Source organism: Oncorhynchus nerka, unplaced genomic scaffold (assembly GCF_034236695.1).
Source record: "Oncorhynchus nerka isolate Pitt River unplaced genomic scaffold, Oner_Uvic_2.0 unplaced_scaffold_899, whole genome shotgun sequence".
In the NCBI taxonomy this organism is placed as follows: Eukaryota; Metazoa; Chordata; class Actinopteri; order Salmoniformes; family Salmonidae; genus Oncorhynchus; species Oncorhynchus nerka.
In genome coordinates, this window is record NW_027040399.1 from 199,832 (window position 1) to 215,916 (window position 16,085).

Genomic DNA, 16,085 nt, shown 5'->3' on the forward strand with positions numbered 1-16,085 from the left:
GGTCTAATCCATCTTTCAACGAACGTAACAGTAGAACTATATTGCTGTAGTGGTTCTTTGGTTTTCTGTGAAACAAAATGGTTCATTGGTTCTGGTAAGTTAAAAGATAATCAGAAATACTATGAAACATCCCCAAGACAATAATGAAATTGACAAAATCATAAATGTTATGAAATAAAACTAAACTTGTTGATCAAGTGTAGCAATTTGAATTGAAATGACAGTAAATCAACATTGTAGATGATAAAATATTTGAATTAAAGTTTAACATTTAGTGGTTGTGATAAAGTGCATTCAGAAAGTATTCAGACCTCTTGACTTTTACCACATTTTGATATGTTACAGCCTTATTACAAAATGGATTAAATTAGTTTTATTCCTCAATCTACACACTACACCCCATAATGACATCACAATACCCCATAATGACATCACAGTACCCCATAATGACATCACAATACACCATAATGACATCACTATACCCCATCATGACATCACAGTACCCCGTAATGACATCACAATACCCCATAATGACATCACAGTACCCCATAATGACATCACAATACACCATAATGACATCACTATACCCCATAATGACATCACAATACCTCATAATGACATCACTATACCGCATAATGACATCACAGTACCCCATAATCAAAATCAAATCAAGTCAAATTTATTTATATAGCCCTTCTTACATCAGCTGAGTGCTGTACAGTTTACCCCATAATGACATAAATTTACCTCATAATGATATCACTATTCCCCATAATGGCATCACAATACCCCAAAATGACATCACAATACCGCATAATCACATCACTATACCCCATAATAACAAACCAAAAACAGGTTTTTAGAAATGTTTGCAAATTTATAAAAAAATAAACAACTGAAATATTTTACATTATTCATGCCAGGTTTCCTCCAGATGTGACGCTTATCATTCAGGCGGATCTTGTTTCTGATGGTCTGAGAGTCTTTAGGTGCCTTGTGGCACCTTTTGGCAAACTCCAAGCGGGCTGTCATGTTCCTTTTACTGAGGAGTGGCTTCCGTCTGGCCATTCTACCATAACGGCCTGATTTGTGGAGTTCTGCAGAGATTGTTGTCCTTCTGGAAGTTTCTCTCATCTCCACAGAGGAACACTGGAGCTCTGTCAGGGTGACCATCGGGTTCTTGGTCACCTCCCTGACCAAGGCCCTTCTTCCCCGATTACTCAGTTTGGCCGGAAGGCCAGCTCCAGGTAAGATTCTTGAAGGCAGAGTTACAAAGAAAAAGCCATATCTCAGACTGGCCAATAGAAATAAAAGATTAAGATGGGCAAAAGAACACAGACACTGGACAGAGGAACTCTGCCTAGAAGGCCACCATCCCAGAGTCGCCTCTTCACTGTTTACGTTGAGACTGGTGTTTTGCGGGTACTATTAAATGAAGTTGCCAGTTGAGAGACTTGTGAGGCGTCTGTTTCTCAAACTAGGCTCTCTACTGTACATGTCCTCTTGCTCAGTTGTGCACCGGGACCTCCCACTCCTCTTTCTGTTCTGGTTAGAGCCAGTTTGCGCTGTTCTGTGAAGTGAGTAGTACACAGCGTTGTACGAGATCTTCAGTTTCTTGGCAATTTCTCACATGGAAGAGCCTTCATTTCTCAGAACAAGAATAGTCTGATGAGTTTCAGAAAAAAGTTATTTGTTTCTGGCCATTTTGAGCCTGTAATCGAACGCACAAATGCTGATTCTCCAGATACTCAACTAGTCTAAAGAAGGCCAGTTTTATTGCTTCTTGTTTTCTAAGTGTTTTCTAATGATCAATCAGCCTTTTAAAATGATAAACTTGGATTAGCTAACACAACGTGCCATTGGAACACAGGAGTGATGGTTGCTGATAATGTGCCTCTGAACACCTGTGTAGATATTCCATAAAAAATCTACTGTTTCCAGCTACAATAGTCATTTACAACATTAACAATGTCTACACTGCACTTCTGATCAAATTGATGTTATTTTAATGGACAACAAATGTGCTTTTCTTTCAAAAACAAGGACATTTCTAATTGACACCAAACTTTTGAACGATAGTGTTTTTCTGTTTTTTACTTCTAATAAATTAGCAAAAATGTCTAAATACCTGTTTTTTCTTTGTCATTATGGGGTATTGTGATGTAATTATGGGGTATTGTGATGTAATTATGGGGTATTGTGATGTCATTATGGGGTATTGTGATGTCATTGTGGGGTATTGTGATGTCATTATGGGGTATTGTGATGTCATTGTGGGGTATTGTGATGTCATTATGGGGTATTGTGTGTAGATTGATGACAATTGTTTTTAAATTAATATTAGAATAAGGCTATAAAGTAAGAAAATTTGAAAAGACAAGGGGTCTGAATACTTTCCTAATGCACCAATATGTACATGAAGGCAGGGTGAAGTGACTAGACATCAGGATAGATAATAATAAGCTATTTGAGGTAGATGTGTACATGAAGGCAGGGTGAAGTGACTAGACATCAGGATAGATAATAATAAGGTATTTGAGGTAGATATGTACATGAAGGCAGGGTAAAGTGACTAGACATCAGGATAGATAATAATAATGTATTTGAGGTAGATATGTACATGAAGGCAGGGTAAAGTGACTAGACATCAGGATAGATAATAATAAGGTAGGGGGAAGGAGAGGGGGAGAAGAGGAGAGAGGAGAGGGGGAGAAGATGTGATGGGAAGGGGGAGAAGAGGAGAGTGGGGGGGGGCTCAAAACAACACATGACCTGCAAACATGATGTGATTCATGTGTTAGTACTAAAAGCAAATTAATATAGTATGTTTATTATATATGTGGGTCTGAGTAAACACTCTTAATGTTTGCTGTTTTATCACTAAGAAGAACCTGGGCACGATGTAACCAAACACATGTGAAACCTCATGATAAACCTGTCTTCCCCATCACATCATAAAAGGTCATGTTGATGTTCATTTTCTCTCTCTTTCACCTCTGTCTCTTTCTCCTCTGTCTCTCTCTTTCTCCTCAGATCTCCAGGCTCAAAGCGTCAGTCCACCAGGTAGGTAGAGTATAAATCTACAGTGATTATAGCAGTTCAATATTAGTCAACTTTATTATCCCACATGGAGAAATTCATGTGTCCATACAAACCATTCTAAACCCCAACAACAAGTAGTGTTTTATGGAACTACTAATACTTGTCAACCACAAAGCATTACTGCTGTTAGAATAACAGAATCACTGTCATCATCTGTCCTCACCACTGTGTTTTCCTCTCTGCTGTTTACAGCTGAAGACTCAGTCAGACTGGTGAATGGGACCACTTCCTGTTCTGGGACAGTGGAAGTCTTCTACAGAGGAGAGTGGACAGGTGTATGTTTTAGGTGGTGGGGCATGATGATAGAGGTTAAGGTTGTGTGTAGAGAGCTGGACTGTGGGAATCCTGTAACTGTATCTAGACGACCTCTGATTGAAGATGGAAGAAGAGGAGTCATTATGTGGAGTTGTAGGAGAAATGAGTCTTCTATTAGACAGTGTGGCATCATAGAAGAACCTGGTGTCTGTAATGGTGGATATTATCATCATGTGACCTGTTCAGGTAAGAGACTGGTCATATTGAGAGATTTATTTATACATTATACAATATTACCATGTATCATGTTTTATGTGTTTTTATTTCATTTAAATAGAGGGAGAGATGTCAGATGTATTTAAACATTGTATTTGTGTTTGTCATATTGGTTTATGGGAGATGTTCATGGGCAGATCATTGTAGTTCAGATGGTACTGAAGTGAAGCTGCCTCATGGATGTCCAGCTGTTTATTTTCTATAAAGTGAAGTGAACTTATTCCTGTCTCCTGCCTGCATTATTCCCAACCCGATCCTGAGTGACTAAGAACCCATTTCTACCTCTTACAGTATCAAACATAGCAAACTACAATCTTTTATCCAACATATTTGTGTTTAGTCCTTGACAGTGTCATCAACAAAACTGATTGAATGTTCAACCAACTCTTTTTTCTCCAGAGTCTGTGCGGCTTGTGGATGGAGCTGGTCTCTGCTCTGGGAGAGTGGAGGTGAAGTCCAATCAGTCCTGGGCCTCAGTGTGTGAAGCTGACTTTGACCGGCAGGATGCAGAGGTAGTCTGTAGGGATGTTGGCTGTGGGGCTCCTGCAGCTCTACAGGGGGGGCTCTATGGAGAAGGTGAGGGTCAGACCTGGGATAAAGAGTTCCAGTGTAAAGGTAATGAGTCCCTTCTCCTGGACTGTGACACCTCAGACAGAGAGAACAACACCTACCTACCTGGTAATGCTGTTGGACTCACCTGCTCAGGTAAGAAACAGTTTGTCACTCAGTCAACATTGTTTGTCATCTGGAGTGAAGAATATGAGAGACAATATAGGTGTGTTTTAGTGAGAAAATAGTAAGATTACTGTCTCTCTCTTTCCTTTTCTCAGAGCCTGATGATGTGAGGCTGGTGGGAGGAGGCAGTCGCTGTGCTGGTGGAGTGGAGTGGTACGACCAGGGAGAGTGGAGGACTGTGGGAGATGATGACGAGGACCAGAGGGATGTAGCTGCAGTAGTGTGTAGACAGATGGGTTGTGGCTCCACTGTTTCAGTACCACCTGGAAACACCACTGTAGGGTTTGGAGTTGGAGTTGACTGTGATGGGGATGAATCTGCACTGAGGGAGTGTATAAGAAGATATGATCTCTCTCCTGGACTCACAGTGATCTGCTCAGGTAATAACAACATATTATAATTATATTCAACTGATTTCCTTCATTCATACAACTTCCTCTGCACCTCTCATGATGACTGTTTAGCTTGTCAGTCTGCTTTACTAAATAGATCACTCAGTCAAGTAGGAATCAAATACAACTTAAATATCCCAGAATGCTTTTGTATTTGAGTGTTATCTCAGTGAACGTCTCTACTCACTACCACTGTCACATGTCATGTTATTGTCACATCTAAATGAGGAAAGTAGTTGAGGAGCTACGTTTTCTTTTTCTCTCCTCTTGTTCCAGATGTCCTGCTTCAGCCTGATATCAACATATGTTGTCTCAGTGACTGTAGGCCCACTACTCATGTTGCCCTGTGAGGGAGGGTGGCTGGCACTGTTACATGCTGATGTTATTGTCATATCTATAGGAAACTAGTTGAAGAGGTTTGTCTTGTTCTCTTTTATTGTTACAGATCTCCTGGTCCAGCCTGATATCTTCCTGACTGACCCAATGGGAGGGGTCTCCAGGGGCCACCAGGGGCCTGAGATGTTCAGGGGCTACAACTTCACCATCACCTGCTCCACTCAGCCACAGTACCCAGGAGGCTCCTTCCTCCTCACGTTCACCGGCTCCAACAGAACCCAGACCCAGCCAGCTGTCAGTCACTCTGCTGCCTTCCTCTTCCCTGCTGCAGATGACTCCCACCAAGGGAACTACAGCTGTGTTTATGACAATTATGTTTTCTCTCATAACTTCTCCTCTGAGAGTGAGCTCCTCCCCCTCGCCATCACAGGTAACTGAACATGAACCAGACTTATAACTTTGTCATTGACAGATTTCCCACAGATCTATGTGATGATGATCAGTCCCCTCATCAAAGGTGTTTCTGTTTGCAGCCTCTCCTCTGCCAGCCTTCATCATCAGACACGTTGTAGTGCTGCTGATCCTACTGACAACCATAACCACCTCCTACCTGTACTACAAGGTAAAGACATTTACTCAGACGTTACAAGTCATTTAAACTAGAGGGAGAGGGTGAGGGGGTGAGGGGGAGAGAGAATGGAGATACTAGAGAGTAAATGTCTGACTGTTGGTGCTGTGTCTCTCTAGCCCACCAGGAGGCAGGAGAGAGTGAACAGGGTGAGCAGCATGGATCTTGATGTCAATGCCATGGAGATGGTCTCTCTGAGCTCCAGAGCTGAAGCTGGACCGGGAGAGGAGAGAGCAGCCCAGGGGACGGAGTAGGAGGAGAATGAAGCTGACCCTACATGCTGATCTTAGGTCAGTTTTGTGTTTTAAATCGATGGTCAGCAGTGGACTGGTGTTTAAATGTGGTGACAAACCTGAAGTGATTCTAATTTTAATAACAAGTTCAGAATTAATTTCTCTTTCTAGAACCTTGGAAGAAATCTAAAAGGAGTGACTGCAACCACCATTATTCATTTAGTTTGGTTTTTACCACCAGAGAAACATGGGGTTTTGGGTAACAAGGTGTTTTGGGTAACATGGGGTTATAGTTAACATGGGGTTTGAGGTAACTTGGGGTAACATGGGGTTGGGGTAACATGGGGTTTGAGGTACCTTGGGGTAACATGGGATTTTGGTTAACATGGGGTTTGGGTAACATGGGGTTTTGGGAAAAATGGGATTTTGGGTAACATGGGGTTTGTGTAACATGGGGTTTTGGGTTACATGGGGTTTGGGTTACATGGGGTTTGGGTAACATGGGGTTTTGGGTAACATGGGGTTTGGGTAACATGGGGTTCTGGGTAACATGGGGTTTGGGTAACATGGGGTTCCGGGTAACATGGGGTTTGGGTAACATGGGGTTTGGGTAACATGGGGTTCTGGGTAACATGGGGTTTGGGTAACATGGGGTTCTGGGTAACATGGGGTTCTGGGTAACATGGGGTTTGGGTAACATGGGGTTCTGGGTAACATGGGGTTCTGGGTAACATGGGGTTCTGGGTAACATGGGGTTCTGGGTAACATGGGGTTTGCGTAACATGGGGTTTTGGGTAACATGGGGTTTGGGTAACATGGGGTTTGTTGTTGTTTACCTCTCATGATGTTATTGATTATAAATGTTATAATATTGATTATGATGTAGATTAGTGTTATGTTGTTAGTAGTATAGAGATAATGATGTTATTGATTATAAACGTTATGATATTGATTATGATGTAGATTAGTGTTATGTTGTTAGTAGTATAGAGATAATGATGTTATTGATTATAAATGTTATGATATTGATTATGATGTAGATTAGTGTTATGTTGTTAGTAGTATAGAGATAATGATGTTATTGATTATAAATGTTATGATATTGATTATGATGTAGATTAGTGTTATGATGTTGCTCTCTAAACTGCCATGTAATCAACTGGATGCTTTTAATAAAATTACAGGCTGTCAGTCTTGTGTGATTTAATTATTAGACAGACTACAACATACAGTATGAATTAACTGAGATCAGTCTGTGTGATTCCCCTCTTGGACAGACTACAACATACAGTATGAATTAACTGAGATCAGTCTGTGTGATTCCCCTCTTGGACAGACTACAACATACAGTATGAATTAACTGAGATCAGTCTGTGTGATTCCCCTCTTGGACAGACTACAACATACAGTATGAATTAACTGAGATCAGTCTGTGTGATTCCCCTCTTGGACAGACTACAACATACAGTATGAATTAACTGGTCATACATTTGGCAGGAGGATAGGAAGTGCATCTCAGTTTCCACCTCATTTTGTGGGCTGTGGGCACATAGCCGGTCTTCTCTGGAGAGCCAGGTACTGACCTGTATATAGTCCTGCTATTGTTATTTTACTGTTGTTCTTTAATTACTTTTTACTCTTTAATTACTTGTTACTTTCATTTCTTATTCTTATCCATATTATTTTAACTGCATTGTTGGTTAGGGGCTCGTAACTAATACAATTTGATTTGAGTTCTGCCTACGGTGGCCTTTCTCAATAGCAAAGCTATGCTCACTGAGTCTGTACATAGTCAAAGCTTTCCTTAAGTGTGGGTCAGTCATAGTGGTCAGGTATTCGGCCACTGTGTACTCTCAGTTTAGGGCTAAACAGCATTCTAGTTTGATCTTTTTTTGATAATACTCTCCAATGTGTCAAGTAATTCTCTTTTTTTCTCATGATTTGGTTGGGCCTAATGTGTTTGCTGTCCTGGGGCTCTGTGGGGTCTGTTTGTGAACAGAGCACCAGGTCCAGTTTGCTTAGGGGACTCTTTGTATGTCTCTCTCTGTCTGTGTGTCTCTCTCTCTCTGTGTCTCTCTTATTGTCTGTATTTCTCTCTCTCTCTCTGATTGTCTCACCCACCAACCCTAGAGAGATACAGTCACCCACCAACCCTGGAGAGATACAGTCACCCACCAACCCTAGAGAGATAGTCACCCACCAACCCTGGAGAGATACAGTCACCCACCAACCCTGGAGAGATACAGTCACCCACCAACCCTGGAGAGATACAGTCACCCACCAACCCTGGAGAGATACAGGCTTTGCAGGATTTTGTTCCAGACCACCACTGAAACACCTGAAGTCAAATTGGCTCATCATAAAGGATTTGATGATATATTGATTGACTGGTATTTGTTGTAGTGGTACCTGGCTGGGGAAACATCTACATACCTGGTCTGTGCCCCAATAACCTCTCCTTCCTCCCAAAGTGTGTGCTTGTTCACCTCCCTTCATGGACAGGATTTGACAGGAATTGATTGGTATGGAAACTCATGCTATAACCTTCGCCTTCACCAATCCAATGTTAATACACTTTATGGGGAGTAGTGAATGAGTGCACACTTCAGGAAGCAGGAAAGACATTTGGGACGAACCCCTGGCCCATGCCGGAGGATCTCCAAATTGACATTTGGTAAAGGTAGCCAAAACATTCCATGGTGCTCTATTCTGGAACATTAACTGGCGTTTGTCGCCCCCTGGTGGAAAACACCTCTTGTTGATCTTCCTCACTCCGTATATGTGCAATGTGTACCTCACAGGACACCATACATTATTCAAGAGTACATGCTGGATTACCTTTATCCTCGCACCAGGATAATATACTGGCAGCACATCATCAGATTATTTTATTCTAAATTAGAGTCCCCCTGCAAAGACAAAATCATTTGAAGTATTTTAATATTGTATAATTTATACCAGCATTTAAAAAAAAAGTTTCCAAACTAAATACTAGTATTTTGACAGATTTGAATGTTTCCAAACTAAATACTAGTATTTTGACAGATTTGAATGTTTCCAAACTAAATACTAGTATTTTGACAGATTTGAATGTTTCCAAACTAAATACTAGTATTTTGAAAGATTTGAATGTTTCCAAACTAAATACTAGTATTTTGACAGATTTGAATGTTTCCAAACTAAATACTAGTATTTTGACAGATTTGAATGTTTCCAAACTAAATACTAGTATTTTGACAGATTTGAATGTTTCCAAACTAAATACTGGTATGTTGAAAGCTGTTGTGTAGGTCAGTGGTGTCGTGGTGCCTGGAGAAGTGGGTATTCAGTACTCTAATTTAGTAAAACATTTTCCAAACGGCCCAGAGAAGGAAAGGCAACCTGTGTGAAAAGCACGAGAAACAGTGATACACTCTGAATGACCTAAATGATGAATCCCATATTGGTCTTTCACAGTCAGACCAACCCAAGCTGTACTGTTCAGTAGGATAATAGTAGACCAACCCAAGCAGTACTGTTCAGTAGGATAATAGTAGACCAACCCAAGCTGTACTGTTCAGTAGGATAATAGTAGACCAACCCAAGCTGTACTGTTCAGTAGAATAATAGTAGACCAACCCAAGCTGTACTGTTCAGTAGGATAATAGTAGACCAACCCAAGCTGTACTGTTCAGTAGGATAATAGTAGACCAACCCAAGCTGTACTGTTCAGTAGGATAATAGTAGACCAACCCAAGCTGTACTGTTCAGTAGAATAATAGTAGATCAACCCAAGCTGTACTGTTCAGTAGGATAATAGTAGACCAACCCAAGCTGTACTGTTCAGTAGGATAATAGTAGACCAACCCAAGCTGTACTGTTCAGTAGGATAATAGTAGACCAACCCAAGCTGTACTGTTCAGTAGGATAATAGTAGACCAACCCAAGCTGTACTGTTCAGTAGGATAATAGTAGACCAACCCAAGCTGTACTGTTCAGTAGGATAATAGTGTTACTATTATTGAAACAGAGAAACTGACGAAGAAACAGGTTTCAGAATTTATTTATTTTTAGTACAGACACACAGAGCAACAGTAGTGACACATGGTTAGGTAGGACACAAGATATCTGTTAGATAGGAACAACAGTAGTGATACATGGTTAGGTAGGACACAAGATATCTGTTAGATAGGAACAACAGTAGTGATACATGGTTAGGTAGGACACAAGATATCTGTTAGATAGGAACAACAGTAACGTTATTGATACAAACCCTCAATGTGAATTGATATTAATCCATAAATACAGAGCACAAGTACAACCCTTTTATATAAACCTTTTAAGGTAGTAAGAAAATAAACATTCACTTAATATTTCAAAAAGTCACCTGCTAGTAAATCACCTGCTGGTAATAACTAGCGTGACATTGTAGTGCAGAGACCAACGGTGCTCGTTAGCTCGTCATTAACACGGCTAGCTAAGACAGCAACAACTTGGTTAACTGGCTGAAATAGGTCTTCAATTCATGAACGGCTAAATAAATATCTACAGAGCCACATTCGCTATTGACTTTAGGATATATGAACCAGTTTTCCAAAACCACTATTGTGTTATACAGTTTGAAACAGTTTTTATGTACAGAGGAAGAGGACTCGAACCTGCTCTCAGAATATCTGTCAGACTGAGGAGCGGGCAGACCAACTTCCCAAATAGGGGAGAAGCACTCAAAACACACTAGTTGTTCTTTCAAAGAAAATTATACAAAAATGGTAGGTCCGAAGATCTCTCGTATTACCAACATTACTACAATGGCAGCAAATATCTTAATGAATTCAGTAACACATAATGACAGGAAACTTTATTTATATCACCCCTTTTCCTGAGGTGAATGGTTTCACCCACTACTCTCCCGGAACTGAGGCTTTGACATCAACAGTTTCACTTTGTTACGCCTTTGGTGAGCAAAACAGCTAATAACGTAGCTAAAAACTGACATGATCCTCAATCGAGAAATCTGTTCATATCTAAATACATGGCTCTGCTTTGGTTTATTCCATTGATATTGTCAAACTGAACATTACATTGAACATGTGAGTCATTTAGCAGACGCTCTTATCCAGAGAGACTTACAGTAGTGACTGGATACATTTTCATACGTTGCATTGGCAGGACAATTCCATTAGTAGTTGGGAGGAGAGCAGAAACAGCCTGACACCTCCACTGATACTGTGTAACCTGTCTGCAGTCAACCAGCCATCCAGACTGAAGTGAAGGCCTTGTTACAGAATGAAAACACCTTCTCTTTCGTCGGCATGGCAACCTGTAAACATGTCAGTGGCGTCACAATGTTGCACAACAGCAGCATTGGATGGAGGGTCATTGTATCATTACACAGTGTCACTGTCTATTCTACTGTATTGGTACATGTGGTATTACAATACATTAGAAGATCTGTAGACGGAAGCATTGAAACAATTTACAACACATCGTCAACTAGCAACCTACTCTGTTTCAGTGCTGTTTAAATATCCCACTTATTTTATTCTGCTGTTAAAGGCCATCAGTAGAGACAGTCAGGAAAATAGTCTTTGTAGCAAGTTTTTGTCTGTCAAACCTGGGAAGTGTGTCTATATAGGTAAGTACATATACAATTAGGATTTTACTTTAATGTCAAATGTACTGTAACTGTCTAGTTGTGGAGAGAATCTAAATATACTGTTTATTGACCTCCTCACCTCTTCATACTAGCACCATACGTTCTGTTGTTTACTGATCTCCTCTCCATTCTAGCACCATACGTTCTGTTGTTTACTGATCTCCTCTCCATTCTAGCACCATACGTTCTGTTGTTTACTGATCTCCCCTCCATTCTAGCACCATACGTTCTGTTGTTTACTGATCTCCTCTCCATTCTAGCACCATACGTTCTGTCGTTTACTGATCTCCTCTCCATTCTAGCACCATACGTTATGTTGTTTACTGATCTCCTCTCCATTCTAGCACCATACGTTCTGTTGTTTACTGATCTCCTCTCCATTCTAGCACCATACGTTCTGTTGTTTACTGATCTCCTCTCCATTCTAGCACCATACGTTCTGTTGTTTACTGATCTCCTCTCCATTCTAGCACCATACGTTCTGTTGTTTACTGATCTCCTCTCCATTCTAGCACCATACGTTCTGTTGTTTACTGAGCTCCTCTCCATTCTAGCACCATACGTTCTGTTGTTTACTGAGCTCCTCTCCATTCTAGCACCATACATTCTGTTGTTTACTGATCTCCTCTCCATTCTAGCACCATACGTTCTTCAGAAGCTGGACAGCATATGAATAGAATCCATCTTCTCTCACCTTCTCCCCTCAAGACCAACATCACACAAGATGCTTCAGAACAACAACAACAAGCTGGTGAAGTTGCTACCCAACAGGGACAACCAATATGTTTAATTGTAAAAGTTCTATATTCTACCAAGTGTTAATGTCATTGTAGAGGTTGGGTCCCAAAGACCCTCCCCATTAGTGATTAAGGGGACTTGAAGATTCATCTGTTTTGCTGCAGGCCTTATAATAGATACTGATTCTATGTGTCTAAAACTCTGCCACTATACGTTGTACAAGCATCTATATTAGTCTTTGTGGTTAGGCCCTGGCTGATGTGAGAGTGGGCTTGCAGGCTAGGTCTGAGTCTATATTAGTCTTTGTGGTTAGGCCCTGGCTGTTGTGAGAGTGGGCTTGCAGGCTGGGTCTGAGTCTATATTAGTCTTTGTGGTTAGGCCCTGGCTAATGTGAGAGTGGGCTTGCAGGCTGGGTCTGAGTCTATATTAGTCTTTGTGGTTAGGCCCTCGCTGTTGTGAGAGTCTGCTTGCAGGCTGGGTCTGAGTCTATATTAGTCTTTGTGGTTAGGCCCTGGCTAATGTGAGAGTGGGCTTGCAGGCTGGGTCTGAGTCTATATTAGTCTTTGTGGTTAGGCCCTGGCTGATGTGAGAGTGGGCTTGCAGGCTGGGTCTGAGTCTATATTAGTCTTTGTGGTTAGGCCCTGGCTGATGTGAGAGTGGGCTTGCAGGCTGGGTCTGAGTCTATATTAGTCTTTCTGGTTAAGCCCTGGCTGATGTGAGAGTGGGCTTGCAGGCTGGGTCTGAGTCTATATTAGTCTTTGTGGTTAGGCCCTCGCTGTTGTGAGAGTGGCCTTGCAGGCTGGGTCTGAGTCAGACTGAAACTAGATAAAGAGAAGTAACCACTGTCTGGTTTTGACATGTTGATATTGTGTGACAGTGGACAATGCTAATGAATTCACAGAAGCTACTGTACCAGGTTACTTTATAAGGTAACCTCAGCTTATTGATACACACATACATTGACGTAGGTGATCATACCACCAGGTAGTGACCACATGTATATAATCAGCTGTGCCCTTAGGTGGGTTGCAGAACTTACTCTGAAACATACATGCTGTGTTCCCGTTGTCAACTTCTGTCTGCAACCACATTAATAAATGAATGATTGATTTACTTAAAGATATTGTCTGATTGCTGATTTCACCAATTAGCAAATGATTGACAAAGAACAAGGAACCTGCCCCGACATCACCACCATGAATGTAGAAGTTATATAGTCTACCAAGTGTTAATATCACCACCATGAATATAGAAGTTATATAGTCTACCAAGTGTTAATGTCACCACCATGAATGTAGAAGTTATATAGTCTACCAAGTGTTAATATCACCACCATGGATGTAGAAGTTATATAGTCTACCAAGTGTTAATATCACCACCATGGATGTAGAAGTTATATAGTCTACCAAGTGTTAATATCACCACCATGGATGTAGAAGTTATATAGTCTACCAAGTGTTAATGTCACTACCATGGATGTAGAAGTTATATAGCCTACCAAGTGTTAATGTCACCACCATGAATGTAGAAGTTATATAGTCTACCAAGTGTTAATGTCACCACCATGAATGTAGAAGTTATATAGTCTACCAAGTGTTAATGTCACCACCATGGATGTAGAAGTTATATAGTCTACCAAGTGTTAATGTCACTACATGTTTAAGTTATATAGTCTACCAAGTGTTAATGTCACCACCATGAATGTTTAAGTTATATAGTCTACCAAGTGTTAATGTCACTACATGTTTAAGTTATATAGTCTACCAAGTGTTAATGTCACCACCATGGATGTAGAAGTTATATAGTCTACCAAGTGTTAATGTCACCACCATGAATGTAGAAGTTATATAGTCTACCAAGTGTTAATGTCACCACCATGGATGTAGAAGTTATATAGTCTACCAAGTGTTAATGTCACCACCATGGATGTAGAAGTTATATAGTCTACCAAGTGTTAATGTCACCACCATGGATGTAGAAGTTATATAGTCTACCAAGTGTTAATGTCACCACCATGGATGTAGAAGTTATATAGCCTACCAAGTGTTAATGTCACCACCATGGATGTAGAAGTTATATAGTCTACCAAGTGTTAATGTCACCACCATGGATGTAGAAGTTATATAGTCTACCAAGTGTTAATGTCACTACCATGGATGTAGAAGTTATATAGTCTACCAAGTGTTAATATCACCACCATGGATGTAGAAGTTATATAGTCTACCAAGTGTTAATGTCACCACCATGGATGTAGAAGTTATATAGTCTACCAAGTGTTAATGTCACCACCATGGATGTAGAAGTTATATAGTCTACCAAGTGTTATTGTCACCATTTAAGAACAGTTGGAGGCCACAGAAGGAGAGTTGTATGGCATTGAAGCTCGTCTGGAGGTTAGTTAACACAGTGTCCAAGGAGGGGCCAGAAGTATACAGAATTGTGTCATCTAATTGACAGAGTGGAAATCTGTATTGTATCGATGGCGGTTGTTTGCTGCTTCCTATTATTACCATTTAAGGTCATGCACTACTGACTCTCACATTGCTGCTTCCTATTATTACCATTTAAGGTCATGCACTACTGACTCTCACATTGCTGCTTCCTATTATTACCATTTAAGGTCATGCACTACTGACTCTCACATTGCTGCTTCCTATTATTACCATTTAAGGTCATGCACTACTGACTCTCACATTGCTGCTTCCTATTATTACCATTTAAGGTCATGCACTACTGACTCTCACATTGCTGCTTCCTATTATTACCATTTAAGGTCATGCACTACTGACTCTCACATTGCTGCTTCCTATTATTACCATTTAAGGTCATGCACTACTGACTCACATTGCTGCTTCCTATTATTACCATTTAAGGTCATGCACTACTGACTCTCACATTGCTGCTTCCTATTATTACCATTTAAGGTCATGCACTACTGACTCACATTGCTGCTTCCTATTATTACCATTTAAGGTCATGCACTACTGACTCTCACATTGCTGCTTCCTATTATTACCGTTCAAGGTCATGCACTACTGACTCTCACATTGCTGCTTCCTATTATTACCATTTAAGGTCATGCACTACTGACTCTCACATTGCTGCTTCCTATTATTACCGTTCAAGGTCATGCACTACTGACTCTCACATTGCTGCTTCCTATTATTACCATTTAAGGTCATGCACTACTGCTGCTTCCTACTTTAAGGTCATCACTGACTCACATTGCTGCTTCCTATTATTACCATTTAAGGTCATGCACTACTGACTCTCACATTGCTGCTTCCTATTATTACCATTTAAGGTCATGCACTACTGACTCTCACATTGCTGCTTCCTATTATTACCATTTAAGGTCATGCACTACTGACTCTCACATTGCTGCTTCCTATTATTACCATTTAAGGTCATGCACTAATGACTCTCACATTGCTGCTTCCTATTATTACCATGTAAGGTCATGCACTACTGACTCTCACATTGCTGCTTCCTATTATTACCATTTAAGGTCATGCACTACTGACTCTCACATTGCTGCTTCCTATTATTACCATTTAAGGTCATGCACTACTGACTCTCACATTGCTGCTTCCTATTATTACCATTTAAGGTCATGCACTACTGACTCTCACATTGCTGCTTCCTATTATTACCATTTAAGGTCATGCACTACTGACTCTCACATTGCTGCTTCCTATTATTACCATTTAAGGTCATGCACTACTGACTCTCACATTGCTGCTTCCTATTATTAC

The 16,085-nt window shown here is 40.6% G+C and overlaps 1 protein-coding gene and 1 long non-coding RNA gene across 2 annotated transcripts in view; both read left to right on the plus strand.

Annotated features, from left to right (window-relative positions):
• LOC135570757 (uncharacterized) overlaps nucleotides 1-16,085 on the plus strand; it is a 91,196-nt gene that overhangs the window by 50,931 nt on the left and 24,180 nt on the right. The window lies entirely within an intron of this gene.
• On the plus strand, nucleotides 3,501-7,148 carry LOC135570753 (deleted in malignant brain tumors 1 protein-like). Its single transcript, XM_065016724.1, has 6 exons — nucleotides 3,501-3,603; nucleotides 4,033-4,338; nucleotides 4,464-4,748; nucleotides 5,206-5,526; nucleotides 5,630-5,718; nucleotides 5,844-7,148. The coding sequence occupies exons 1-6, from the start codon at nucleotides 3,501-3,503 to the stop codon at nucleotides 5,976-5,978; spliced, it is 1,239 nt and encodes a 412-aa protein (XP_064872796.1). The 3' UTR covers nucleotides 5,979-7,148.